The sequence below is a fragment of the Montipora capricornis genome, chromosome 5 (assembly GCF_036669925.1).
Source record: "Montipora capricornis isolate CH-2021 chromosome 5, ASM3666992v2, whole genome shotgun sequence".
In the NCBI taxonomy this organism is placed as follows: domain Eukaryota; kingdom Metazoa; phylum Cnidaria; class Anthozoa; order Scleractinia; family Acroporidae; genus Montipora; species Montipora capricornis.
The window spans coordinates 22,601,191-22,623,353 of NC_090887.1; the positions used below are offsets into that span (position 1 = coordinate 22,601,191).

Sequence of the window (22,163 nt, forward strand, 5' to 3'; positions counted from 1 at the left end):
TGTAATTACAAAGGCAGCACTTCTCCTCAGTTATTTAAAGACCCTGAGTGTTGGTCCGGCCGGAGTCGAACTCACGACCTCCCGCATTGCGGCCTGGTTCTCAACCAACTGAGCCACCGGTTACCCTTGATGAGTTTCTGTATGCACCAAGAATCCATCACCTCTAGTAGAAACTAAACCCCTTTAAAAAATGATGGAATGTTCGTGAAAGGAGCCCGCTCTCGCCATACACTATCCAAGTTATTGGCCAGCTTTTCCCAAATACTATTCTTGCCGGAAGAGATGGTTATCAGACGAGAGTGGGTTTTTGTTTATCGCAAGAGTGTTTCGATTGGTTGAATATGGAAGAACCCCGAAATCTTTTCCAGTCTTCTCTCGGTTAATGCGAGGCGAGCGTTTTCATCGAAGGTGAAGCGAACATGGCAAATATTCAAGTTTTCACGTTTCTTCGCTGTGAGCTATCAGGAAAATGAAGGCTTGTTATTGATGATTTGACTGAGAACAACCTGGGTCGATATGGAGGCTGACGAAGAAAAGAACGACGTGGTTTATTCAAGCGGCGATGAAGGTGGAACCACAGTAATGTCGGAGAGGGTGTCAAACCTTGCCAACAGTATTTACAGCGAGTTTGAGCGAATGATACAGAAATATGATCAGGATGTTGTTTCCGGACTTATGCCTCTTATGGTATCAGTATTAGAACAACTCGATAGCGCCTATGGAGACAACAACGAGCAGTTAGTAGAGCTTGAAATCCTTAGTGATGATAATGAACAACTTATTACACAATATGAGAGAGAGAAGCAACTTCGAAAGCTTGCTGAAAATGTAAGTGAAATAAACCTTATTCCTTTGTGAATCAACTATGATGATTAAAATTTAGTACTTCGGTAACTTGCGTAAATGATAAATGTACCATGTGTATGCAGGTAGCATGATAATTTCCTGCTATTTTCCTGTCTAGTGGTTTCTTAGTTTGTATATTCAAAGGGCAGTTTTTCAATTTGAACAAGAGCGTTTAGCACGTTCTGGAATTAAAACTATTTTCCTCCGTATTTTTTAGTATTTAGGACGTCAAGCGATGTTCTTACCCGAGCTTCGACGCTTTTGTTTTCCAGTTGAAGTCAGAAAGGCGTTGTCCTTTTGTCAAGATTTTCTGTGATTTCAAGGCTTTGGGAATTAAGAGTTCTCCGTTTTCAAATAGTACTTAGCCATGAATTAAATATTGTTTTTTAATAACATTACATTTTTTCCTCGCAAACATTCACTCTGTGATATTTTTCTCGAGATTGAATTCTGATGGATGGTCATGTATCATTTTTAGATTTCTTTACACCTTCTCCAATAAATGAAAAAGGAAAAAAAAATATACGATGCTAATAATAATATTTAAGTGCGTCAATTTGTTACAACAGAGAACATCTTCTGCTATCCAATATACTTACCCTACATTATTGTAACTGTTTAGTTGAATAATTTGCAAGTGCACAAAATTGAATTAGGAAAAAAAAAACTGGAGTTAATGAATGGGTGTTTTCTGTTTGCAAACACCAATGTCCAATTTCTTGTGAAATTGCAATATGCCTTCTCTCAAACAAAAGTTCATTTTTTTCATCAGCCAGTGAACTTCTGGTTGTCATGTTCTTCTTGTTCTCCCTGAATGAACCGACTATACAATGTTATCCCCCAAAAATAATGTAAATATATTTATATATATGTGACAAAACTCAGGAAACATATAATCTACAGCGTAGGGACACATTCCATGGTAGACCATTGTCCTTCTTTTACGAATCCCACATTTGAAGCCTTCTAAGGTTTCAGATTGGCGATGGGCGAGTGGGGTTATGGAAGGGAAGGACATTGTAAGCTGCCAAAGTTTTTCAGCTAACCTTGGAAGACACCCTATGTCAACAGTCCAGACATTATTGTTTCTCTCTCCCATGACACAGTCTATTGCATTTCCCTTACTTTTCACTCCCATTCTTTCTTGTCTCTAAACAGCTCCTTTAGGGAAGGGCGGGTGGATTGTGGCTCTTAATTACAGAGAGACAATGGTTGCTAAGGAAGCTTTTTAGCCAAAGAGTCCTACAAAAAAGTTGCATGGATGGTTCTTGTTCTTTTCCCATCAAAATATCAGAAGCGCGCATGCGCAACTAGACCCACTCTTCTGTTGTGCATTTCAGTGAAAAACAGGAAAAAGTTCTCAGGAAACAAAAGGAGGAGTTTTTTTTTACTGGAGGGGAACAGTCCCTTTATTTCGTAAACTGTAACATGGAATTTCTATTTGGACGAAAAATGGAACTGATATTTTGAAAAGTGTATCAAAGGAGGGCCTTATGAGGTTGTTATTTTTTGAGAAATAAGTTTTTTTTAAAATCTGTGCTACAGATTTTGTGTTAGAATGTTCTCATACTGTCGCGCATCTTGTTCTCCCAATCCCAGTCAAAGCTGTTGCCTAACAGGAGCCCGGTAGCCTGGGGCTCCCAAAGAATAGCTCTGGGCGCCTTAATTTTTCACAACAACACCTTTCACTTCATATGTTGGGCTCCTAAGTTCTCAGCGTTTAGCTCTGAGGGCCCCTTTAAAATTTTCTTTGGCAGCAGCCTTGCCAGTACAACTCTGTCCTGTTTACTATTACCTTTCCTTATTCCCATCTTTGTTCATTTCAGTGTATTGTCTTGTCTTCTTACATACTGTGATCCAGCCAGTTTCTCACATCCTGCCAGCAGGGTTTGTACTCTCTCTGCATAGTCAGTCTTTGTCTTGGTGTATTAGTCCTCTCATTTTCTTCCTTGGATCTGTGTTGCTCTTCTGCCAATCATAGTGGTCCTTCTCATATCCTGATCTGGCTCTTTACATTCTTATCCTTAGAGCTTTCTGTCTTTTTCCTTCGTTGCCCTTTTTTGATGGTGTTTTTCAGCCATTTCCACACCACCTTTCAATCTGTGTATTCTTAATTGCTGATCATTATGCTCTCTTCATTGAATTCAACTTGTTCATTTACTTTTCTTAAGGTCTTTCCTCAGAAAAAAAGTTGTCGAATGATTTTATTGAAACCCTCCCTAGTTCCCTGATTGTTCCCTACTAATCCCTGCTTGAAGAACTACTGTATGATAAAAAAGACAAGTCACCTTGCTTGCTTAAGAGATATAATGGGCCAATCTTACCCCATTGATGCCTGTACTGATACTAATCATGCACGTGTTTCATCGGCTCAGAGTACATTTTGCTGTAGCTAAACAAGAGGGTTTTTAAAGTAACACTTGAAAAAACATCTGATAGGTAGAACGTTTAGAGCATACGTGTATGGAACATTGTCTTGTATAGTTTATGGAAAAATCACTCAACTTAAAACAACATTGACTCAAAATGTTTCTTGAGTCGTTGTTTTCAAAATTTACATCCCTAGGTAAGAGGCCATGTATATGTTTTTAGCTACATCTTTTTTTCCTTCTGATAACTTTTTAAAATTTTTTTTGGATTTAAAGGGGATAATTTGTAAACCAATATTATGTAAATTATAAAAAATATAGGTCACCATTCGCATTTAAGAGTAAAACGCCATCAAGCCTGTCTATTTTGATTATCATAGATCGAAACAACACAACTTGCCATGTTCTTGGAATGCGTGCTTGTTCGCAAAGAATTATGGGTCATTCACAAGTTCTCTCACACTTTTGAGAACTGTTTCAGCATGTACGATCAACTTACATCATATTTACAATGTTGCAAATTTGATCCAATTTATAAATATTGACACACCATATGCCCAGTACAGGATGTGCAGTGCAATACTTCAAGGAATCACCTTAATGCTTCTGAACTTCTGCTTCTCTTTTGATTGATGTTTGTTCCTTGCATTATTCATTTTTCCATGACGTTCTAATCCATTTGTTTGCTGACGTTGACATATAACATGCTACCCTCACTTTTGTTTTGTCACAAACCTCCTTGAAGCTCTTCAATCCCTTTCTGCCTATTCTCTTTTGGAAAATGACCTCTCATCACTTGCCTGCTTTCCTCAGTACACTTTTCACAATCATATCAAGTTCTTCTATATCATCTTTTATCATCCTACATTGTACACACATTCATTCTATTTCCAGCAACAGGTACATGTATGACCCAACAATAATATTATAATAATATTTACTGCTTTCACCTGATTCCCATTGTTCGAGTTCATCCCAACCAATATTGTTCCAATCTTCTCCTTATCTGCGTTTTCACTCTCTTCATCACCTTTTTCACTTTGACTTTGTCAGCTTGCTCACATCTTAGGTATTTTTGCAAGTCGTCCTGTTCTTGGTCTAAAGCCACCATCTTCTCCTTTCACCATCTTTCCATCTTTGAACACTATCTCTGCTCATTTGTTTACTCTGTAGTATGTTCCTGTATCCATAAAATTGTACTTTCTTTCTCTATTATTTCGTTTCTGATTTCAAGCTTTTGGTGGTTTTCTTTGTAACCATTCAAATTGTCAATGAATAGACTTTGTTTTGTTTTCAAGTCTTGTTCTCCAGCTTGTACCATTTTGTATCCATCTGTCAATTCCAGCAGCATTGTGACTGGCACCTCACTTAATTAAGCAGAACCCAATTACTGGAGAGTAACTGTCACCCTGTAAGATTCCTCTGGATATGTTGATTGATCTTCTAACTTTCACCTTTGCACTATCTGTTACTTCCAGTCTGTTTTTCCATCCTTTTGTCAGCTTGCTCATCACCTTCATTACTTTCTCTGGAATTCCCATCTATCCTTACACTCTGACCACCAGTCCTGTCTGACCATGTCATATTGTTGTTGTTTTCGTTATTATTAGAGCGGTTTTCAATTGAGTGTCAAAAGTAATTAGTGAATTGCTTTGGTTTATGATTACTTCACTCAGTGATTGGTTCAAAGTTCTCACGCCACTTTTTCAACCAATCAGAAGTGAAACCAAAACCAATCGTGGCTTGCACATGCACATTTTCCCGTGCTTTGTGTTGGCTACGCGCAATTACTTTGAGTTTTGATACACATGTAGGTTTACCCGATTGTCTCCATCTTTTTTCATTGGCCAAAGTTATTACTTTGGTTTTGGTTTTACGAAACTCAATTGAAACTCGTTCTAGTACTATTATTGTTATTATTATTATTATTATTGTATTAGACATGAATAATATTATGCAAATGTGCAAAGTTTGGGTGCATACACAACATACATTATATCACAACAAGTTCACACAATACTCTCTCATTGGGTTGAAAGTTATGCAAACATATGGTAGCTTGGGTCTGGTTTTTTTTAACTGTAATGTATTGCTCTGTTGGGCACTTCTTATTTTCTGAAATTTCAAACCAGAATTTTTGTTGAATGGAAAGCGCCCCTTATAACAATAACTTTATTTAGCAGTAGGGCACTGATTGGGGACATTGTACAGAAACCTAATATTTATCAACTCATATGAAATTGTAGGTTGGTTTCTGCGGAGAGGAGAAAACCAGAACATCCGCAAAGAAACCTCTTAGAGCAAAGTAGAAGAACCAACAAACTCAACCCACATGTGAAACCAAGTCTAGGAATCAAGCCTTAGCCACATTGGCGGGAGGCAAGTGCTCTCACCGCTGCGTCCTCCCTTCTCCCAAAAATGATAACAAGTACATGTAGTCTAGTAATAGTTACCTTATACATAATAATTATATATACAGAAATGTTGTCACAAAAATGTTATTGTAATTCCATCTCCCAAATTTTTATTTTATGATTTTTGTTTTACTGTGTTATGAATTTCAGAAATACCTTGAGATTGAAGATCAGATCGAGGTTGAAAAAAGGGAAACCCAAAGGCAAATTGACAGGTTGGAGCATGAGAACAAAAGTTTGGAGGGACGCATTAAAAGTTATCAGGATCACAGTGAGTGCTGCATATGTACTTTTCTTCAGGTTTATAATAGAGTTCTTTCATATGTGATCGACAATAACTGGGCCAAACATAATGTCATTTAGTTTCAAGAATGAATGGGAGACACATGTATAGTATGGTGTGCACACAGATATCCAACCAAGCTTCCCAGTGGTTAGTCTCCAAGGGTACCTTCCTTAGGGGGTCTGCACACAAAATTGCCTAATGATCCCTCTTATCAACTCCACCTACAAGAGAACTGTAAAACTTCTGTAAAAACACCCAGTCTTTCACATAGTCATCCATGGTCTTGTACTCATCATGGTTGCGGCCTTTGAATTTTAATAAGGAGATACTGAGTGCGAAACCTACTTGGGATGTCTTCTCTGAAAATCATCTTTACCATTGGCATAGAAATATTACATATGTGCAGGAAAATCTAGTGAACCAATAATTACAGTGTACATGTAGTTATTGTTTTGTTTATTCAAGGTGGTTGTCATTCTTTCACGGACTATCAGTCAGTAGATTTCATGTACCAGTAATTACTTTATGAAAAGTTGTACCATTGTATAACTAATATTGTTGATTATTATAATTGGTTGTTATGCTTTTACACCTTATAAGTCTATACTACTTTAGGATAGTTTAGTTTTGTTTGTGCCTTGTGTTTTAATGAACTGAGTTTGATTTTCTGGTTTTAGTTGAAAGACAGGATGAAAGGTTAACAGATATGAAGCGTGAGTACCATACCCTTCATGAAAGGCATTCAGAGGTGTGTCTCTTGTATAATTTTACATTTTCATGAGATTATTTAGCTACATATGGGCATATTGTGAGCTTTGATTTCTCTCAGTGGAGAGAAACATTGGAAAACACATAATAATAAGTAGTGAGCTGAAACCACTTTTATTCACAGAACAGACCTTCCATTGCTGGATGTGAATGGAATAAATAATTGTCTTTGTTATGTGGTAGAAAGCAGATCAGCCTTAAATGTATATTATTTTAACCCTTTGACGTCCAAACTGGCCTAAACCGGGCCGGCTTAGTATTTTACTCTGTCTAATGCCAGATGATTTTACTCGCCAATTGGGAACCCCCGGGAGTCAATGAGTTAATCATCCACTGTCCCCATTAACTCTTTTGACAGGGCAATGGATTTTCCTTGCATCATAATGACAATGTTTTAAACTACTCATTTGGTTTACATGTTTCTTTGATTGCTTTTATCCACAAAAGATTCTCCACCAACACATGGAGAGGTTACAAAGAGATGAGAAGAGAGTTCCTGGGACACCATTAGATGGAACACCAAATAAAACACATTTTAGGTGATGTGTTTAGTAATAAGTATCTTATCTAACAGTTGTTACATGTATTTTAGATACCCCTATTTTCTTACTAGATAATCAGTGCCAAGATTTCTTTTGGTACTTGAACAGGAAATTGGAATTAAAACATTAAGATAAGAATAACTTGTGAGACATAAAAACTGAGCTGCCCAACTAGGATGAACTGTGCTGTACATCAACTTATCCATGAACCAGAGTCTTTGGCAAGTTCTTGCTCATACCAACTTCCTGTTCGCAGTATGCTTACTTTTGGTATTAAAGAGTCACAAACATGTGCAATTGAGATATTCCAAAGGATCTTTTTGGTAAAAGAAGGCTGCTGTCAAAATATAAAACTTGTAAACTTGCTTGTTGGTGATACCTTGGTTGGTTTCTAGGTGACTTATTTTCCAAATTGATGGCACCACATAAAGGCCGTTTACCTTGCCCAATTAAAAAGTGCCAGTAGTTGATGCTGATTGGTAACATTTGAGCCTCCCAAGTCAATGGTTGTGGTCTGGACTACCACAAACACTTGATTTCTTGTTTGCAAGTACAGAAGTTTAGAATATTTGAAATTACAAAATAAATTGATTTAAATTATTTACAAAGGTAAACTTAAGAAGCCAAGTCAATGTTGAATAATAATAACATCTTTAAGAGGTTAATGTTTCATTATTGATTTGATTTATTGATGATTGCCCCTATTCATGCCCCTAATTAGATGCACATGGATTTCAATAAGCGTCACAAAGTGTCCCCAAGTTCAACATCACTCATGTCTCGGAATACAGACAATTTATGTCCCCCAAATGCTGCCCCTTGAGGTTACAGTAGAACTTCATGGGTGAAAATTTTGTGATTTTTTTGCTTGTCTCATAGTAATCAATGATACTACATTAATTTAAAGAAGAAATACTCCAAAATGTTAAAAAAAAAAAAAAAAACGTGAGTTGCTAAGGAAACATATTTTTGATGGATCTTTCTCAGTCAGCAAAGGCAGGAAAAACCAATTAGAAACTGTTAATGCAAGGAATTTGGTCACATTTTCCACGGAAAATTAACCATAGTCTTGAATTTCAAGTTGTGTTGTTTTTCACACATTCCCTGGGAATGACTTTTCCTGGGAAAGGATAAACAAGAAAAGAGTCCACAGTAAAACCTAAAAAGAAGTGCAGCCATAAATGAAGAAGTAATAATAACATTTTGCCGCTCGTCCCAAGGAACTTTGCAGGACATCTCTTGTGTTCTCAGGGCTGTTGTAATCTAGGGTTTTTGCGCGTTGACAGGTGGGGGATCAAAAGGTGTGAAAAGTTTGTAACACTTTGGAAGCGAAACAAAACCTAGTTCGTTTTTATACAAGTGGATCCTTTTCAAGCTAATTGATAGAGTATGAAAATCCAACAGTTTTTCTTGAAATTTGGCCTGAGGACTCCCAAGATACCAACATAAAATCCTGTGTGAGGGATTTCTGTTTTTTTTTTTTTTTTTAAATTGAACTCCCACAATGGCCTTTGACTTAACCTTTATCGGTAACTTTTTGATAGGCATATTTGAAGCGAAATTTTCTAAGGAAACAATCGGATTATCAAAAAAGCCTTTCATGCTTTTGCCAAAAAAACGCCTTGCGAATGATGTCATACAGAAGGCTTCCCTTTGCATTACTATTCAATACCCGAGAAAATTTGATCAGAGAGACATCAGTCACTCAAGGTTCTTGGACCCTACTCTTTTTTCGATTAGATAAATTGAAAAAGAATATATATATTTACCGGAAAGTGCATTGCGTAGTCTTTCAATTATTGATGTATAGTTTATGGCTGTTGCGCCTAACAAAGCACCTTTAAAACAAGTATTTGCAAAGGACACCTGTGAAAGTCTACCGTAACTTTAAGTAAGAATAAACAGCTGCATTTACCCTAAGCTAAAACGAATGCTAACCTTTACTGTTAACTTATTGTTGAAAATAGGTAGCAAAGGATTGGACTTAAAGGGACACTTCCTGTTGGATGCCAAAATTGGGTGTGCATCTAATTAATTAGGCACATTTCTGGACATCCGTTGCCCCAACAGGAGATGAACCCTCCCATTGCTAATTCAATGTTTTACTACTGAGCTATAGGAGACTCGTGGGAGCCAGGGTTCTCATTAAAAATTTTAGCAGCTGTTGCCGTGCTTTTTTCAGTTGTAACACTGCAACTGATTGACAAACTGATCTACTTGATGGGGACAATTTTATAGCTGTAATGCTTACAAGTGACACCCATTACAGGTGTCACATTATTGTGGTGAAGAATAACTAATATTAGCATAAACTAAAACAGTGTATAGCGTTCAAATTTTGTACTAATATATTATCTCACTGTTTTAGTGTATAGTAAAACAACTATTCACCTCAGTGTCAGTGGCTAGTGGTGAATATTTACCTTGCCACTTTGCGGCTTGGTAAATATCCACCACTAGCCACCTCCACTTTGGTGAATAGTTGTTAAATATTATCTAATAATAATGTTGATTAAAAAGACAAATGCAACTAGATTCATTTTGACAACGTTTCGACGTTGTCCAATGTCATCGTCAGGCAATGAATTTTAATCGGATGAAGCATAACTTATAGTACGAGAACAACAGAACAATATATACAATAGTACGCTAACAATAAATGTGAATTCTAAGAAAATAGTTTTGCCCTGACAGAGTCTGACTGCACATTAAGTGATGGTTTCAATTCTTTGATGTAGAACATCTCATGAATTAAGTAGTCAAATTTCGATGCGCATTTCTTTATGACACTAAAACTCGCCGCTGGGGGTGCTGTTGTTTGGCCATGATCTGCTAGGCGATGCCTCCCGATAACTGAGTATCTGTGTTCCTCAATTCGTTGAATCGAAATTTGCGCATCAAAATTTGACTGCTTATTTCATGAGATGTTCTACATCAAAGAAGTGAAACCATCACTTAATGTGCAGTCAGACTCTCTCAGGGCAAAACTATTTTCTTAGAATTCACATTTATTGTTAGCTTACTATTGTATATATTGTTCTGTTGTTCTTGTACTATAAGTTATGCTTCATCCGATTAAAATTCATTGCCTGACGATGACATCTGACGATGTCGAAACATTGTCAAAATGAATCTAGTTGCGTTTGTCTTTTTAATCAATTTTATTACAAGAATAATGTTGTTTTAATAAAGTATTTTTCATGCACAGGAAAATCTCTTACCTATCCCCTCCCTGAAAAAAACAATACTGGTAATTGATTGCATAGGGAAATCTTCACCGCAAGGTCATACTCAAGAATGAATAGTAAAATAATTAGGAAACTTATGGTTCCATTAAGCTTGCTTTTTTGTGTTTTAGCAGACCAAGAACAACTTCATCAGATTCTCCAAGATCCCCTTTGGACACTCCTGCAAACTCAGTAGGGGAATTGGTACCCCCTGGTACCTCCCCATTGGCACCTAAGAGTCCTGACACAGAGATGCCCCCATTCCCACTTCGAGTGGAGGGCAATGAGATGTCACTTGAGGAAGAACAACTTGCAAATGCAGCTAAAAAAGGTATTAATTGAAATTATTCCCTCTCTGCATTTCTCCTCTGAACTCAATTGTGGGGCTTAATCTATAGAGTTTTTTGCATCAGTTGTTGTTTTTTTTATAATAATATTATTTGTGAATGCATGACCACTATTTGCAATTTTGGTGGTGGCATGGGGAAGCAGTTGTGGTGCAATGTGATGGATTTTGGATATGGTTGCACCAATTCAAATCATGCCGTAGTTATAATTTTGGGGAGTGTTTCTTGACAGTCCCAAAACTTTTGGGGAGTATATCAGGTCACATAAAACGCTTTGTTTGACAACTTAAAATCGGGGGTCCATGAATAGATCAACAACTATCTGCAACGTTGAGCATGTGGGCTCTTGCACAACCTCTGGGTTGTCCCCACAGCCCTAGTACATAAAACTGCTGGCCAACAGTGCCTTGATTTTGACTTTTCCTAAATTTCATTTAGCCACATTAAAATAAAATGTTCAAAATAGCAGATTTTACATGTAGTTTTACGAATAGTGTTTCAAGGCATTTCGGAAACAGGCCCCTGATTGGTTTACCTCCAGAACTTTACCATACCTAGTAAAAATTCAACTAGTTGTGTCATGCCAGTTGGTGTCCTGTTGTTTCTTAGTAATGGTTATTATTAATTAAATAAAGTGCCCATCTTGGTAGTCCGGTGCACTTTCGGAATAGACGATTCATCAACCTGCTCTGTCTCTTTTTCATCCCATGCGTATCAACTTTGGTGTTTAAGTTGTTACATTTGTACAGTTTTTCAATGTGATTCTACAAAACAACCCACATTCATCTGTAGTGTAAAATGTTCCTCTTGATAGTTCAGCATAAGACCCTTGCCTTCAAATAGGTTGGGTCCTCATGCTTTCAATATTATTGATATTGCAGGGAAAGGTACTGAAAAGACGGTATCTAAAGAAAATTTTCCTTCTGCTCAAAACAATCAAACAATGGCTGGACAAATTCATTCTGTTGATAGTGACTTAGCAGGAAACTCAATCAATGATAATGTGGATAGGAGCAGTGTTGATGTTGTGAGGAAAGGCTCTAACTTAAGCACTGCAAGCTCATCACACAGTGTAGACTCTGGTTCATGTAATATTACGGATGTTGATAACATGCCAATCATGACGGTGACAGATGTTGAACAAGTGATTGGCAGGGAGGCCCATACTTCACCTGGTGGAGGATTTGTTCACCTCAGTAATGATGCAGAAGCCATCCTAGAATCAACACCTGAGCTAAAGGCTAAAGTGTCAACATCCCCAGTGGATGTTATCAGGCGAAGTGGATCAAGACAAGCAGAGCGACCTGTTTCACTGGACTTGGAGACATTGCCAGAAGGTGTGAGTGCACACTCACTATTTGCAGAGCTGTCCATCTTAGAGCCGGACAGTATTGGTCAAGTTGATACAGGTGCTGATATTACTACTATGGTTGGAGAATTGGACACAGTGTTAAAAGAGAACAAAGAGTTATTACAAGCCAAGTAAGACGTTCAGATTTAGCAACTTTCCAACAACAGTTGAAGTGTTGGTTTTCACATAATGATAATGTCACATTTTTGTTTTAATTTGTAGAACCAGACTTGACACTCAAAAGAATGACCTTCTTAAAAGAGTTGAAGAACTTTCTAAGTAAGTAACATGATATACCTCTTTCTCTACAATGTAGTGTCTTACAAGGGCTTGAAGGTGTGGTAAATCAAACTTAGAAAACAGGGTTAATTATCTACATGTATCGTATAGGTACTCAGGCCTGCCTCTTGATATCCAAATATTGTGGAGAGCACTTACTCTTTACCATTGTGTTGTGGGTTCAATTTATGTTGTTAGTGTCATTTGTGGTTTGAGTTAAAGTAGAGGTGGTTCTCTGCTCTTCTCTTTAAGGATTTTCTCTGGTACTTAAAACCAACATTTTACTTGATTTGGTCTGCTCTGGTCTTATTTGTAGCCTTTTTTAAAAATTAGTATAATAGTGCTAGAGACACTCAAAAAAGAGATTATCATGATCATTTTATGTTTTGTCATTGTCATCATCATCATCCTTTATATTAACCCATTGACTCCTGGGGGTTCCCCATTGACAAGTAAAATCGTCTGGCATTAGACTGGTCGACTTATAAACAGGTAAATATGGTAACATATACTTGAGGAGTAGTAACAAAAGGATTTGAACCCTGACCTCTGCATTACTGGTCTAGTGCTCACATAACGACCAGCTCCCAGATGCCTTGATCGCTTAACTTGAAGAGCACTGCACAGTCATCACAGAGGTCAATGTTCGAGTCCCTTCAGGCTTTCCTCCGTTAGTGCTCAAGTAATGTTAATTAATAACTGCAATGATCAGCATGTTTCTGTACTGGGCACACGCATTAATTTTCGTTGAAAGAGCGAAAATTTTCGAAATGTGCACTCTCAGAACTGAGAACTCGTCCTTGTCCTTGTACTCCAATCTAAAGGTCGCTATTGTGAAGTAGAATCCACTATTTTAGCAACTGGTAGTTTGCATAGAATCTGAAAGAGATTGTTAATGCCTAGTAGGGATACATTTGAATAAACCTGTTGTGTTCGTGTTGAAAGGATATGGTAGTATGTTTCTTAAAGACTTCATTGTCTGAGTTCACTTTCATCATTGCACATATGTTCAAGTGAATTGATATTGAACTTTAAAGAGTGGGTCAGTCAACATAAAACCACAGAAGTTAAAAGAGGTAACATAAAATCATATTTCCTGTTTTGATGCTTAAGGCCTATGTACTTAATCACTTAGATCAAAGTGAAATTTCATTAGGTTTCTCAGTTAAAAGTTTATCCTTTCAGCAAATAACATTCAGCCCTTTTTTACAGAATTGCATTCTTCTTTCAACATCAAAGATGAACAATAGTCATGAACATGGTGAAGGCAGTAATAAAAATTATTTGTCATGTGTCATTTTGTCACACACAACTCAGTGTACTTCATTATATATATACAGTACACGTTAATTTGTTACCAGGGAAGAATAAGAATATTGATGACCATTCAGCCCTGGCTGATCATAAATTAGATCTTTTATTAATTTTACCGTCACTCTTTTTAATATATTTAGTGAGAGAGACTTGGCTCAAGACGATGTAATGGCACTTCAAGACACCAAGAACAGACTTACAATTCACATATCTGAGCTTGAACAGGATCTCAAAAGGTATTTAGTACATTGATTTCTTATACCTTAGATCTTGTGAATGTTGAAAAAGGATGAATAAAATGTTCCTCATATATAATTTATTTTAGGGTCAAAATGGATGCAGAAAAGGCAGCTGTTGCTTTAAAAGAGGTGAACCTTTTGTAATTGTAGGAAACCTATACAATAATATTATAACATTATTTGAAGAACAGCAGTCATCTCTTCAGACTGTTAGTAGGCATGCACACACAGAGAGGAGCATTGTGAAAGAACTTCCTGCACTGTCCTGCTTTTTGTTGGCATAAAAATACTTGCGAGAGATTCAATCAAATTTTGGAATCAGTGAATTGAAAAAGTTAAATCTTATGGAAGTATTATACCGAGAATTTGGGCTCTTCACATCAGTCATTCACAACAATTTTCTGATCTTGTATACTGTGTATTTTTAACAGGCTAATGTTTCTGCTGCTCATCGCAAAAGATTCACAAGAGTTGAAATGGCACGGGTGCTTATGGAAAGAAACCAGTACAAAGAAAGATTGATGGAGCTTCAAGAGGCTGTAAGGTGGACTGAAATGATCAGGTTATTGCAAACATTTTTTTCCTCATCAATTTATTATGCTCAGTACTTCTGTTTAGATTATGAAAATAATGGTAGCACTTTGCGACTGCTCAAACAACAACATATCTTGTGCTTTCTTGGTTCTCTTGAGAAATGTTCAAATATTTGAATTTGTGTTCAAGCTAATAAGAATTTTGTCATTTTATTTTGGCTCACAGAGCATCCAAGGAGAGAAACCTAGAATTACAACAAAAGAAGAAATCATCCATTTGGAAATTGTAAGTATTGAAAGGTGAAGTTAAATTATTGTCTTGCCCGCTAAAATTTAAAGTTAACATTTTTACTTACCGGGTAACTATATCTGATAAAAAGGAAAGGAACGGAACTTTATATAAGTGTCAAATCTTCTAGCACTGAAGCACTAATTGAGGACACTGTAAATTGAAATTAACAAATGCGTGCAAGTCAAATCTCATTGTGGTTTTTTAGGAGAGGGGAAAACTGGAGTAACCCGAAAAAAACAAACAAACGCAACCCGCATATGACGCCTAGTCCGGGAATCTAACCCTGGTCACATTGGTGGGAGGCGAGTGCTCTCACCACTGCGCCATCCCCTGTTTTCCCTTTCCTCCAAATTTGAATTAAGAATTGACTTCCTCCTCCTCCAAAAAAAAAAAAAAAAAAATTAACACTCATGCAACAATGAATGTGGACAAGGGTAAAAATTATTGTGATGTTGTGACATGATAATAATTCTAGACCATACAAAGTGTTTCAACTACTTGTAACAGTGTCCAGTGTTGTAGAGAGATGAAGTAAGAATTAGTTGTCTTGATGAGGAACTTTATTCAAGTGTGTAGTCTTCAAAGCACTAGGGCACTAATTGGGGACAATGTAAATCGAAATCAACTCAGTGCAAATCAAATTAGAGGTTGGTTTTTGAGGAGAGGGGAAAGCTGCAGATGTAACCAGAGAACAACCTCTTGGGGCAGTGAATAGAACCAACAAACGCAAGCCACATATGACACCAAGTCTCAGGACATGTCAAAAAGGCAAAGGCTAACCGATAGTCTGGGGCTAGTGGCACGACACTTTGGGCTAGCTTTGTTATCGCAGGTTGCCCAATGGGAAAAAATTGAACATTCATGAGTGTGGCTTTGTTGGTTGCTTTTTTTCTGATTCAAACTTCCGTTATAAGTTTTTAGCAGACAGTTGGAGAGAGAAAGTGAAAGAATACAAATCTTTTCTTTTTAAGGTCGAGAAATCATCCTTTTAAATTGGCTGTGGCCAATATGGTGACTACTGGGTCTTGACTTATCAACTCGCCTCAAACTTCCAGTCTTTGGCGAAATCATAAAGAAGATCAATGCAGAAGATTTAAATGAGGAATGGCTTTAAAGTGCTTATGAAGCGAAATTTCTAAAATATGTTTCAAATGCACAATTCCAAGGTTTGAGTTGTCTATGACAAAAATTGGTGATTTTACGAGCACTGAAAGTTGAGCTAATTTCTCTAAAAATTGTGTGAGGGACTGGGTCGAGTTTGTGACGAGTTTGTGACGTAACGCTGGGTACAGAGGTTTGTTCACACTCATTGATTTCTTGTCACAACAAGTTATTTAGAAATGAATGCTGTCAATCAATAGAGTAAATGTCGATCTTTGAAGTGTGCCACGCAGAGTGAAGTGTACTGAGAGGTAGGATCGTGTCTGCGAAAACATTTTCACCCGTTTTTCCCTGACAGCTGGATCAGATGGAAATTGATGCATCATCATTCTTTTTTTATTCTGATTTGTGCAGCTCTGATCGTAAGGAGCACTAGCAATGCAATATCGTCATTCTCTACTTTTCTTTTTACCACTATGTGCCATGTTGGATTGTTGTTTTGCACCCAACATTATGCCACAAGCTGTTGTGATGTGGTATTTTGACTGCACAATTTGAATTCCATCTGTTGAGGTAAAATAGCCTAACTTTCAGCGCTGTTAATTGCCAATTTTTATTCTAAACAACTGAAACTATGGAATTGTGCATTTCAAACACTGAATTTTAGAAAAGTGCTTATAACCAAGTTTTGCTTCATAAGCACTTTAGGGAGAGCAAGACAAAATCACTAGCTACAACAAGTTGCAAAAATAGTGGAGACACTTCACCTTCTTGGGGCGTTATTAATTTCCCTATTATCTTTCAAACTGCAGCCTCCCTCCCCCCCCCCCCCCCTCCCTTCCTTATCAGTGTTTCTAGCAAGACAAAAAAATGTTGGAAACTTAAGCAGTTAACATTGAAAGGGGGACAGGGGAGACGAAGTGGGAAAGGTTTATGTTCCAGATACAGCGGGCATTGGAAGCTAGAAAAGGTGTTTTTTAATGAAAGTGTCTCAACAATGTTGCAACTTGTTGTAGCTTAACTTGAAGCTTGGAATTTCGTCTCACTCTTAAGCTTTACTGTCTGGGATTAAACCTACACCACATTGGTGGGAAGCAAGTGCTCTCACCACTGCACCAGCCCTGATAATTAGGATTAAATGAAATATGCCATTTGGCTGTGTAGAGTCTGGCCTTTATCCTGTTTTAGTAAATTTTAAGCTCAGACTATTGCATTTCTAGCTTTTTGATTGGCTAAAAAATTCCGACTATGAGGCAATAGTCGAAGTTTTACGTCATATGGAAAATAGTGCGCCAAGATGCTCTTTCCGGATGCTTTGTAAAATTGTGGAAATAAAAATCGGTGGCAAAACCTGGTTTGAGAATTTACAGAAACAATTATTCCATTCACCCTTGTTGGATATGAAGTGATTATAACCAACTCCCGCTACGCGCTCGTTGGTTATTTTATCACTTCATATCCAACTCGGGCTCATGGAATAATTGTTATATAATACAGACATTACTGGTTGTGTTTGTAAATCTTGTTTCCTTAATGCTAACTAGTTTACTGTTGAGCAGTAAGGTTACGGGCTGCTAAGCATCTCTTGGAATGACTCTCGGGATTGATTCAGAAAACAATGGACACAAAGAATGATACAAAAGAAACAGTGGACCATGACGTAAAACACAATAGAGCTAGCTGCGTCTTAAAGGAATCCAATGAAATTAGAGGTTGTAAAGAGCTGGATCCTGACTGGGGGAAGGTTACCCAAGTTCAACTCCAGCTTTTTTCTGTTGAAAGAGTGGGTAACATCATATGGATTGACTATTTAATAGTCTAAGAATGATTCTGGTTTCAGTTTCAGTAATCTGTTTGGACCATCTCCCAAGAAACCTGCCCCACCTATGGTTGCCATTAGATATAATTCCCCTCAAGCTGATGGCGAGAAATCTACCCCTCAACGAAGTAATTCCTTGGACTCTGGTTCTGCTGCTGGTATAACTGTGGCTAATGGTGGAGGATTTGGCAGTGAAAAGTAGGAGGAAACTTTGTTTTGCTTCTGTAACAGAGATTTAAGACTAAATTGTTCTGTTTGTTTTTACAACTTGTTCGCATTGTTTCCTTGTCTTTGCAGCTTTGACAGACAGAGACTTGTGGAAAGAAGAGAACGTTACAGACAAGTCAGAGCATTCTTGAACTCAGGTAGAAGCAGCAAAAATATGATTTTGTCATCTCTGCGTTGCAGTGTTGTACTGTAAGTCACTGTGGGCTTACTTCTCGACTAGACTTTTTTGAATGCAAACTGTTGTTTTCAGTTATTCTGACTCTTACCTTGTGTTTAGATGTAGCAGAAGGTCGTATGCAAGCTTACGGTTGGAGTCTACCTGCCAAATACTCAACAGAAGTGGCTGAGGGTGGAAAAAGTCTGGTTTCAGTCCCTGTTCCAGTTTATTGTCGACCACTTAATCTCAATGACCCTGGAATGAAAGTGAGTGCTTTCTAGAAAATGTTGGCCATTTTTTCCTTTCTTAACAATCTTCCTTATGCTGTATGCTATTAAGAACAGAGCACTTATTTATTAGGAAGAACAGAGCATTTATTTATTAGGATTTTTTTAGTTGCAAATTAGTGGATTGCACTAAAGTTAGAAATAAATGCATCTTGCTCTTTGTTGCCAAAACTGATCAAAGGTTGACATTGCCCTTAAGCAACACCATAATGGTAAAAATAAAAGTGAATAATAAAAACATTAAACAACATCGTCGCTCTTTGGAGGTTTGGTGCCCGAAACATCCTGGAGCTTCCACTATTGGCAGCCAGCTCCAAGATGGAGACTGCACCGATGACTGGCAAAACCTGACAACCCAGCTATGAGCCCCCATGCCCCCGAGAAGAACAGGCACCCGTCACACTGATACACAGTGGAAAGCAGAGGGTGGGTGGGGAGGGAGGGAACAAAAACCGCTAAACGCTCCACACACAATGCTCCTACTTCCCGCCACACTAATAAATAAGCGATACAGCCCAAAGCACGAAGTATTCCACGCATGCGCAAGTATACTAAAACCACTGACCAATTGGCTGCAGTTGCTCCTAGTTGTTTACTTGGTTAAACTTTGTTTAACCTCATATATACTTCCTTTGACAGATTTGGTGTGCTGCTGGAGTAGATCTGTCAGGAGGAAAGACTCAAGATGGTGGCTCAGCTTTTGGCACCAGCAGTGTATTTTACACAGACAGTGCTCGTAACCATGAGGAGGAAGGAAATGAACAAAAAATTGATGCAAAAGCATCCATGGTTTGGATTGGAAGCAGCACACATTCGTGTAGCAAAGTAACAGTGGTGGATGCTAACTATCCTCAGAACATCTTAGATTGCTTCATAGTTTGTACTTCACACCTGTTGTGTATCACGCCAGTTCCTGGTGCTTCCGAAGGGGATTACCAAAATGCGGAATGGGTTGTTAAAGGTGATTATTATCATTTAATAGAAGGTATTCATTTTAAAGCTGCAGGCTCAGGCTGTTTTACTTTGCTCTCAAGACTAAAGAATGCCTCTATAGAAAATAATACTCTTGTTTTGCTTTCAAGAATTATTATATTATCGCACTGAGGACGGTTTTGTTGTCTACAGCTAAGGATTGAAAAGGATAAGAGGCTCACAAAGTTTTTGCAATGACAGCAATGGGTAGTTTATCCTTACGTTTTTGAAATGCCTTCTTGTGTGGTGGAAAATGTTCTTCATCTGATCATTGTTACGAAGTTTCAAGTTTAACCAGGAAAACTTTAGTGACAGCCCCTCTTAAAAGATCTGACATTTTTTGAAAATATGAGGTATACATACATACATACATACATACATTTATTGAAGCTCCCCCATAGGGGCTTTTCAGCCACAATGTAAAAAATAGTCATGAATAAATTACCTTCAATAGTATAAAAATCGACATGGACATGGAAATAGAATTAATAACTAAAGCTAAGATTATATATACAATTGGGGGGGGGGGGGGGGTTGGGCTTTAAATTTACTTGAATAGTTTCAATAAATTCTTTTTAAAATTATTTAACGAGGGAGCGTCTCTAACGGATTTTGGAAGCTCGTTCCATGCTTTGGCTCCACGAAAGCTGAAAGATCATTGCCCTGTGGCAAGGTGACATTTGATCAAGTCCAAGTCGCTTCGGTTTCTTGCGGGCTCGGCTATGGATCTGAGAGCGCTTCTTGAACCTCTGCGATAGATACGCAGGAGGAGCCTTCGTTATTAAGGCATTTATACATCATGACACAGTCATTAAACTTGAGTTTGTGGTTGATGTCCACCCTTCCTAATGAGGTATGATTTTTACTCATTGATACATGCATGCCTCAAACAGTGTCATCTCAACCCTGCAAAGTATTGAAATTGGGACTCACTCTCACACTTAATTACCAGCTTTCTGTAAGCAGATGGAAAGACCAACATACCCAGAAGTTCTGAAAATGTTATTATTGTGTTACGTCTGAATTGTTTCACACTTTTCATGTGTTCCCAGAGAACCTTAAAGTAGTAGTAATATTATAGGTACTTTTAGTTGCACAGTATTTGCACGCTCATCTCCTAGTCTACGTAATTCAAACAATTTTCCTTTTTTTCACAGACCCAATTCAGACAAACTCAGAAAGAGGCGATTCTTCAGCAGGGTCTGAAGGAGCAACATTCAGTGATCCCTTAGGTAAGGCAATGGGTCTTGAGATTCTATCATCACCCTTTGAGATCCACATTGATTAAATGTTAGGTTTTAAAAAATCTAAATCTCAGGAAATAAATATTATAAAGGTACATTGTAGTGTTATTTATGGGTTTTTTTTTTTCAGATTTAACTACAAATTTTGTGTACCAAACATTTAATCATTGCATTGTTTTCAGCGTTTTATTCAGATATTTTGGGTTATGTATTGTGCATAAGAAATCAGACATGTCAATCATTGAGATTGGTGGTATATTAGCTTATGAATTTTGTTATCGTCATTAACATTAGCAAGGCCTAGTGATTCCATCTTAATTCTGTGAGATATACAATTGCTCTAATTAGCTTTAACCGTTTGAGTTGTAGAAAATCCAATGAACCGTTTCATTTTTCACTGTCATCAATCACTGTAACAGACCTGGTCAGTGGGTCACAATCTTAGCCGTGAATGGTGAATATGTCCCACTTTTTTTTCGTTTATATCAGTCCCGGGGTATCTAATCGAACAGTTCGGGTTAATTGAAACCCAATCGAACACCAACTCGTTCGATTGCCGAACTCAATTCGAAACGGTGCGCGGTTGAATTCATTAATTAGTTGGGTGGCCTGAAACATTGATTATCCACTACTTTGCGTGTATTTCCAGGGGTGCATAATTCCCAGGGGCCACAGCTCAAGAAGGTCCAACTGTAAACTGACGTAAAACCGCTGGAGAGAGCGTCCGTTCCTTGGGTACCTGGACAAACTGATGAGAAAATGAGCAGTATATTGCCAACCATGTGGCTCTTGGAGCGCACAGTCAGGATGGTGAGATTAAAGCATACTGTTAGGGTTGTCCATGTGAAGGGTTATTTTCGATGATTTAGTCAATCAATGAATCAGTCAGCGTTTAACTCTGGTTCAGAGCAGGGGTTTTTTCCGTATAAGGAAATTCCCTAATTTTGGATGTAACGTAGCTCGTTGCAGTTGTTCCCGCGCGGCAGACTTCGATTGTATTATTGTCCAGTGTGGGCATAAAATTGGTCTACATAAAATCCCTAGCTTTGTTCCAAGGAAAAGAGTTGAAAGTTACCCGCTTCAAGGTCATGTGTAGTCTGGGCTGTTGCTAATATACTAGGAAAACTGGAATTAAGTAGAAAATATTAATGGACTTTGAACTTGAGACAACTTTAAGAGGGATATGGAAAACTGCACCATTTCATATTGCTTCACGCTGTGACGATCCAGACTGATTTTTTGTGGGCATGGCAGGCACTGTTCGTTGATATCTGTGACTTAGCAGTGCCCATGGAAAGAAAGTAAAGATCAGGAGGCAGATCTTGCACCATAGATTTCTAATTGAAATTTCGCCATAAATCCAACAACAGATGTAAAGTTATTCAAGCAGCTGTTACTAAGAAATGTCCTGAGTTGTGGCCAAAATTACAAACAGGCTCGAAACGATGGGTTACGGACTGCCTTAAGAAAAGCCAAAGATCCTATTTTGGGAGAAATGTTCGGGAGGTAAAGATATCGAGTGCTATTGGAAGTTGATCAATAAGGCTA

General features: G+C 37.8%; 1 protein-coding gene across 2 annotated transcripts; it reads left to right on the top strand.

Annotated features, from left to right (window-relative positions):
• Positions 1-392: 392 nt before the first annotated feature.
• On the top strand, positions 393-20,698 carry LOC138049947 (C-Jun-amino-terminal kinase-interacting protein 4-like). 2 transcript variants are annotated; one of them, XM_068896433.1, is made up of 16 exons: positions 393-828; positions 5,780-5,900; positions 6,593-6,663; positions 7,131-7,222; positions 10,584-10,783; positions 11,681-12,281; positions 12,373-12,429; positions 13,884-13,979; positions 14,069-14,111; positions 14,414-14,544; positions 14,742-14,801; positions 17,749-17,925; positions 18,025-18,092; positions 18,233-18,378; positions 19,039-19,360; positions 20,529-20,698. In XM_068896433.1, exons 1-16 carry the CDS (start codon positions 517-519, stop codon positions 20,657-20,659), a joined length of 2,628 nt encoding a protein of 875 aa, XP_068752534.1. In that variant the 5' UTR covers positions 393-516; the 3' UTR covers positions 20,660-20,698. The 2 variants fall into 2 exon arrangements, with proteins under 2 accessions (XP_068752534.1, XP_068752535.1); XM_068896434.1 differs by having other exon boundaries at positions 10,587-10,783.
• The last annotated feature ends 1,465 nt before the right edge of the window (positions 20,699-22,163 follow it).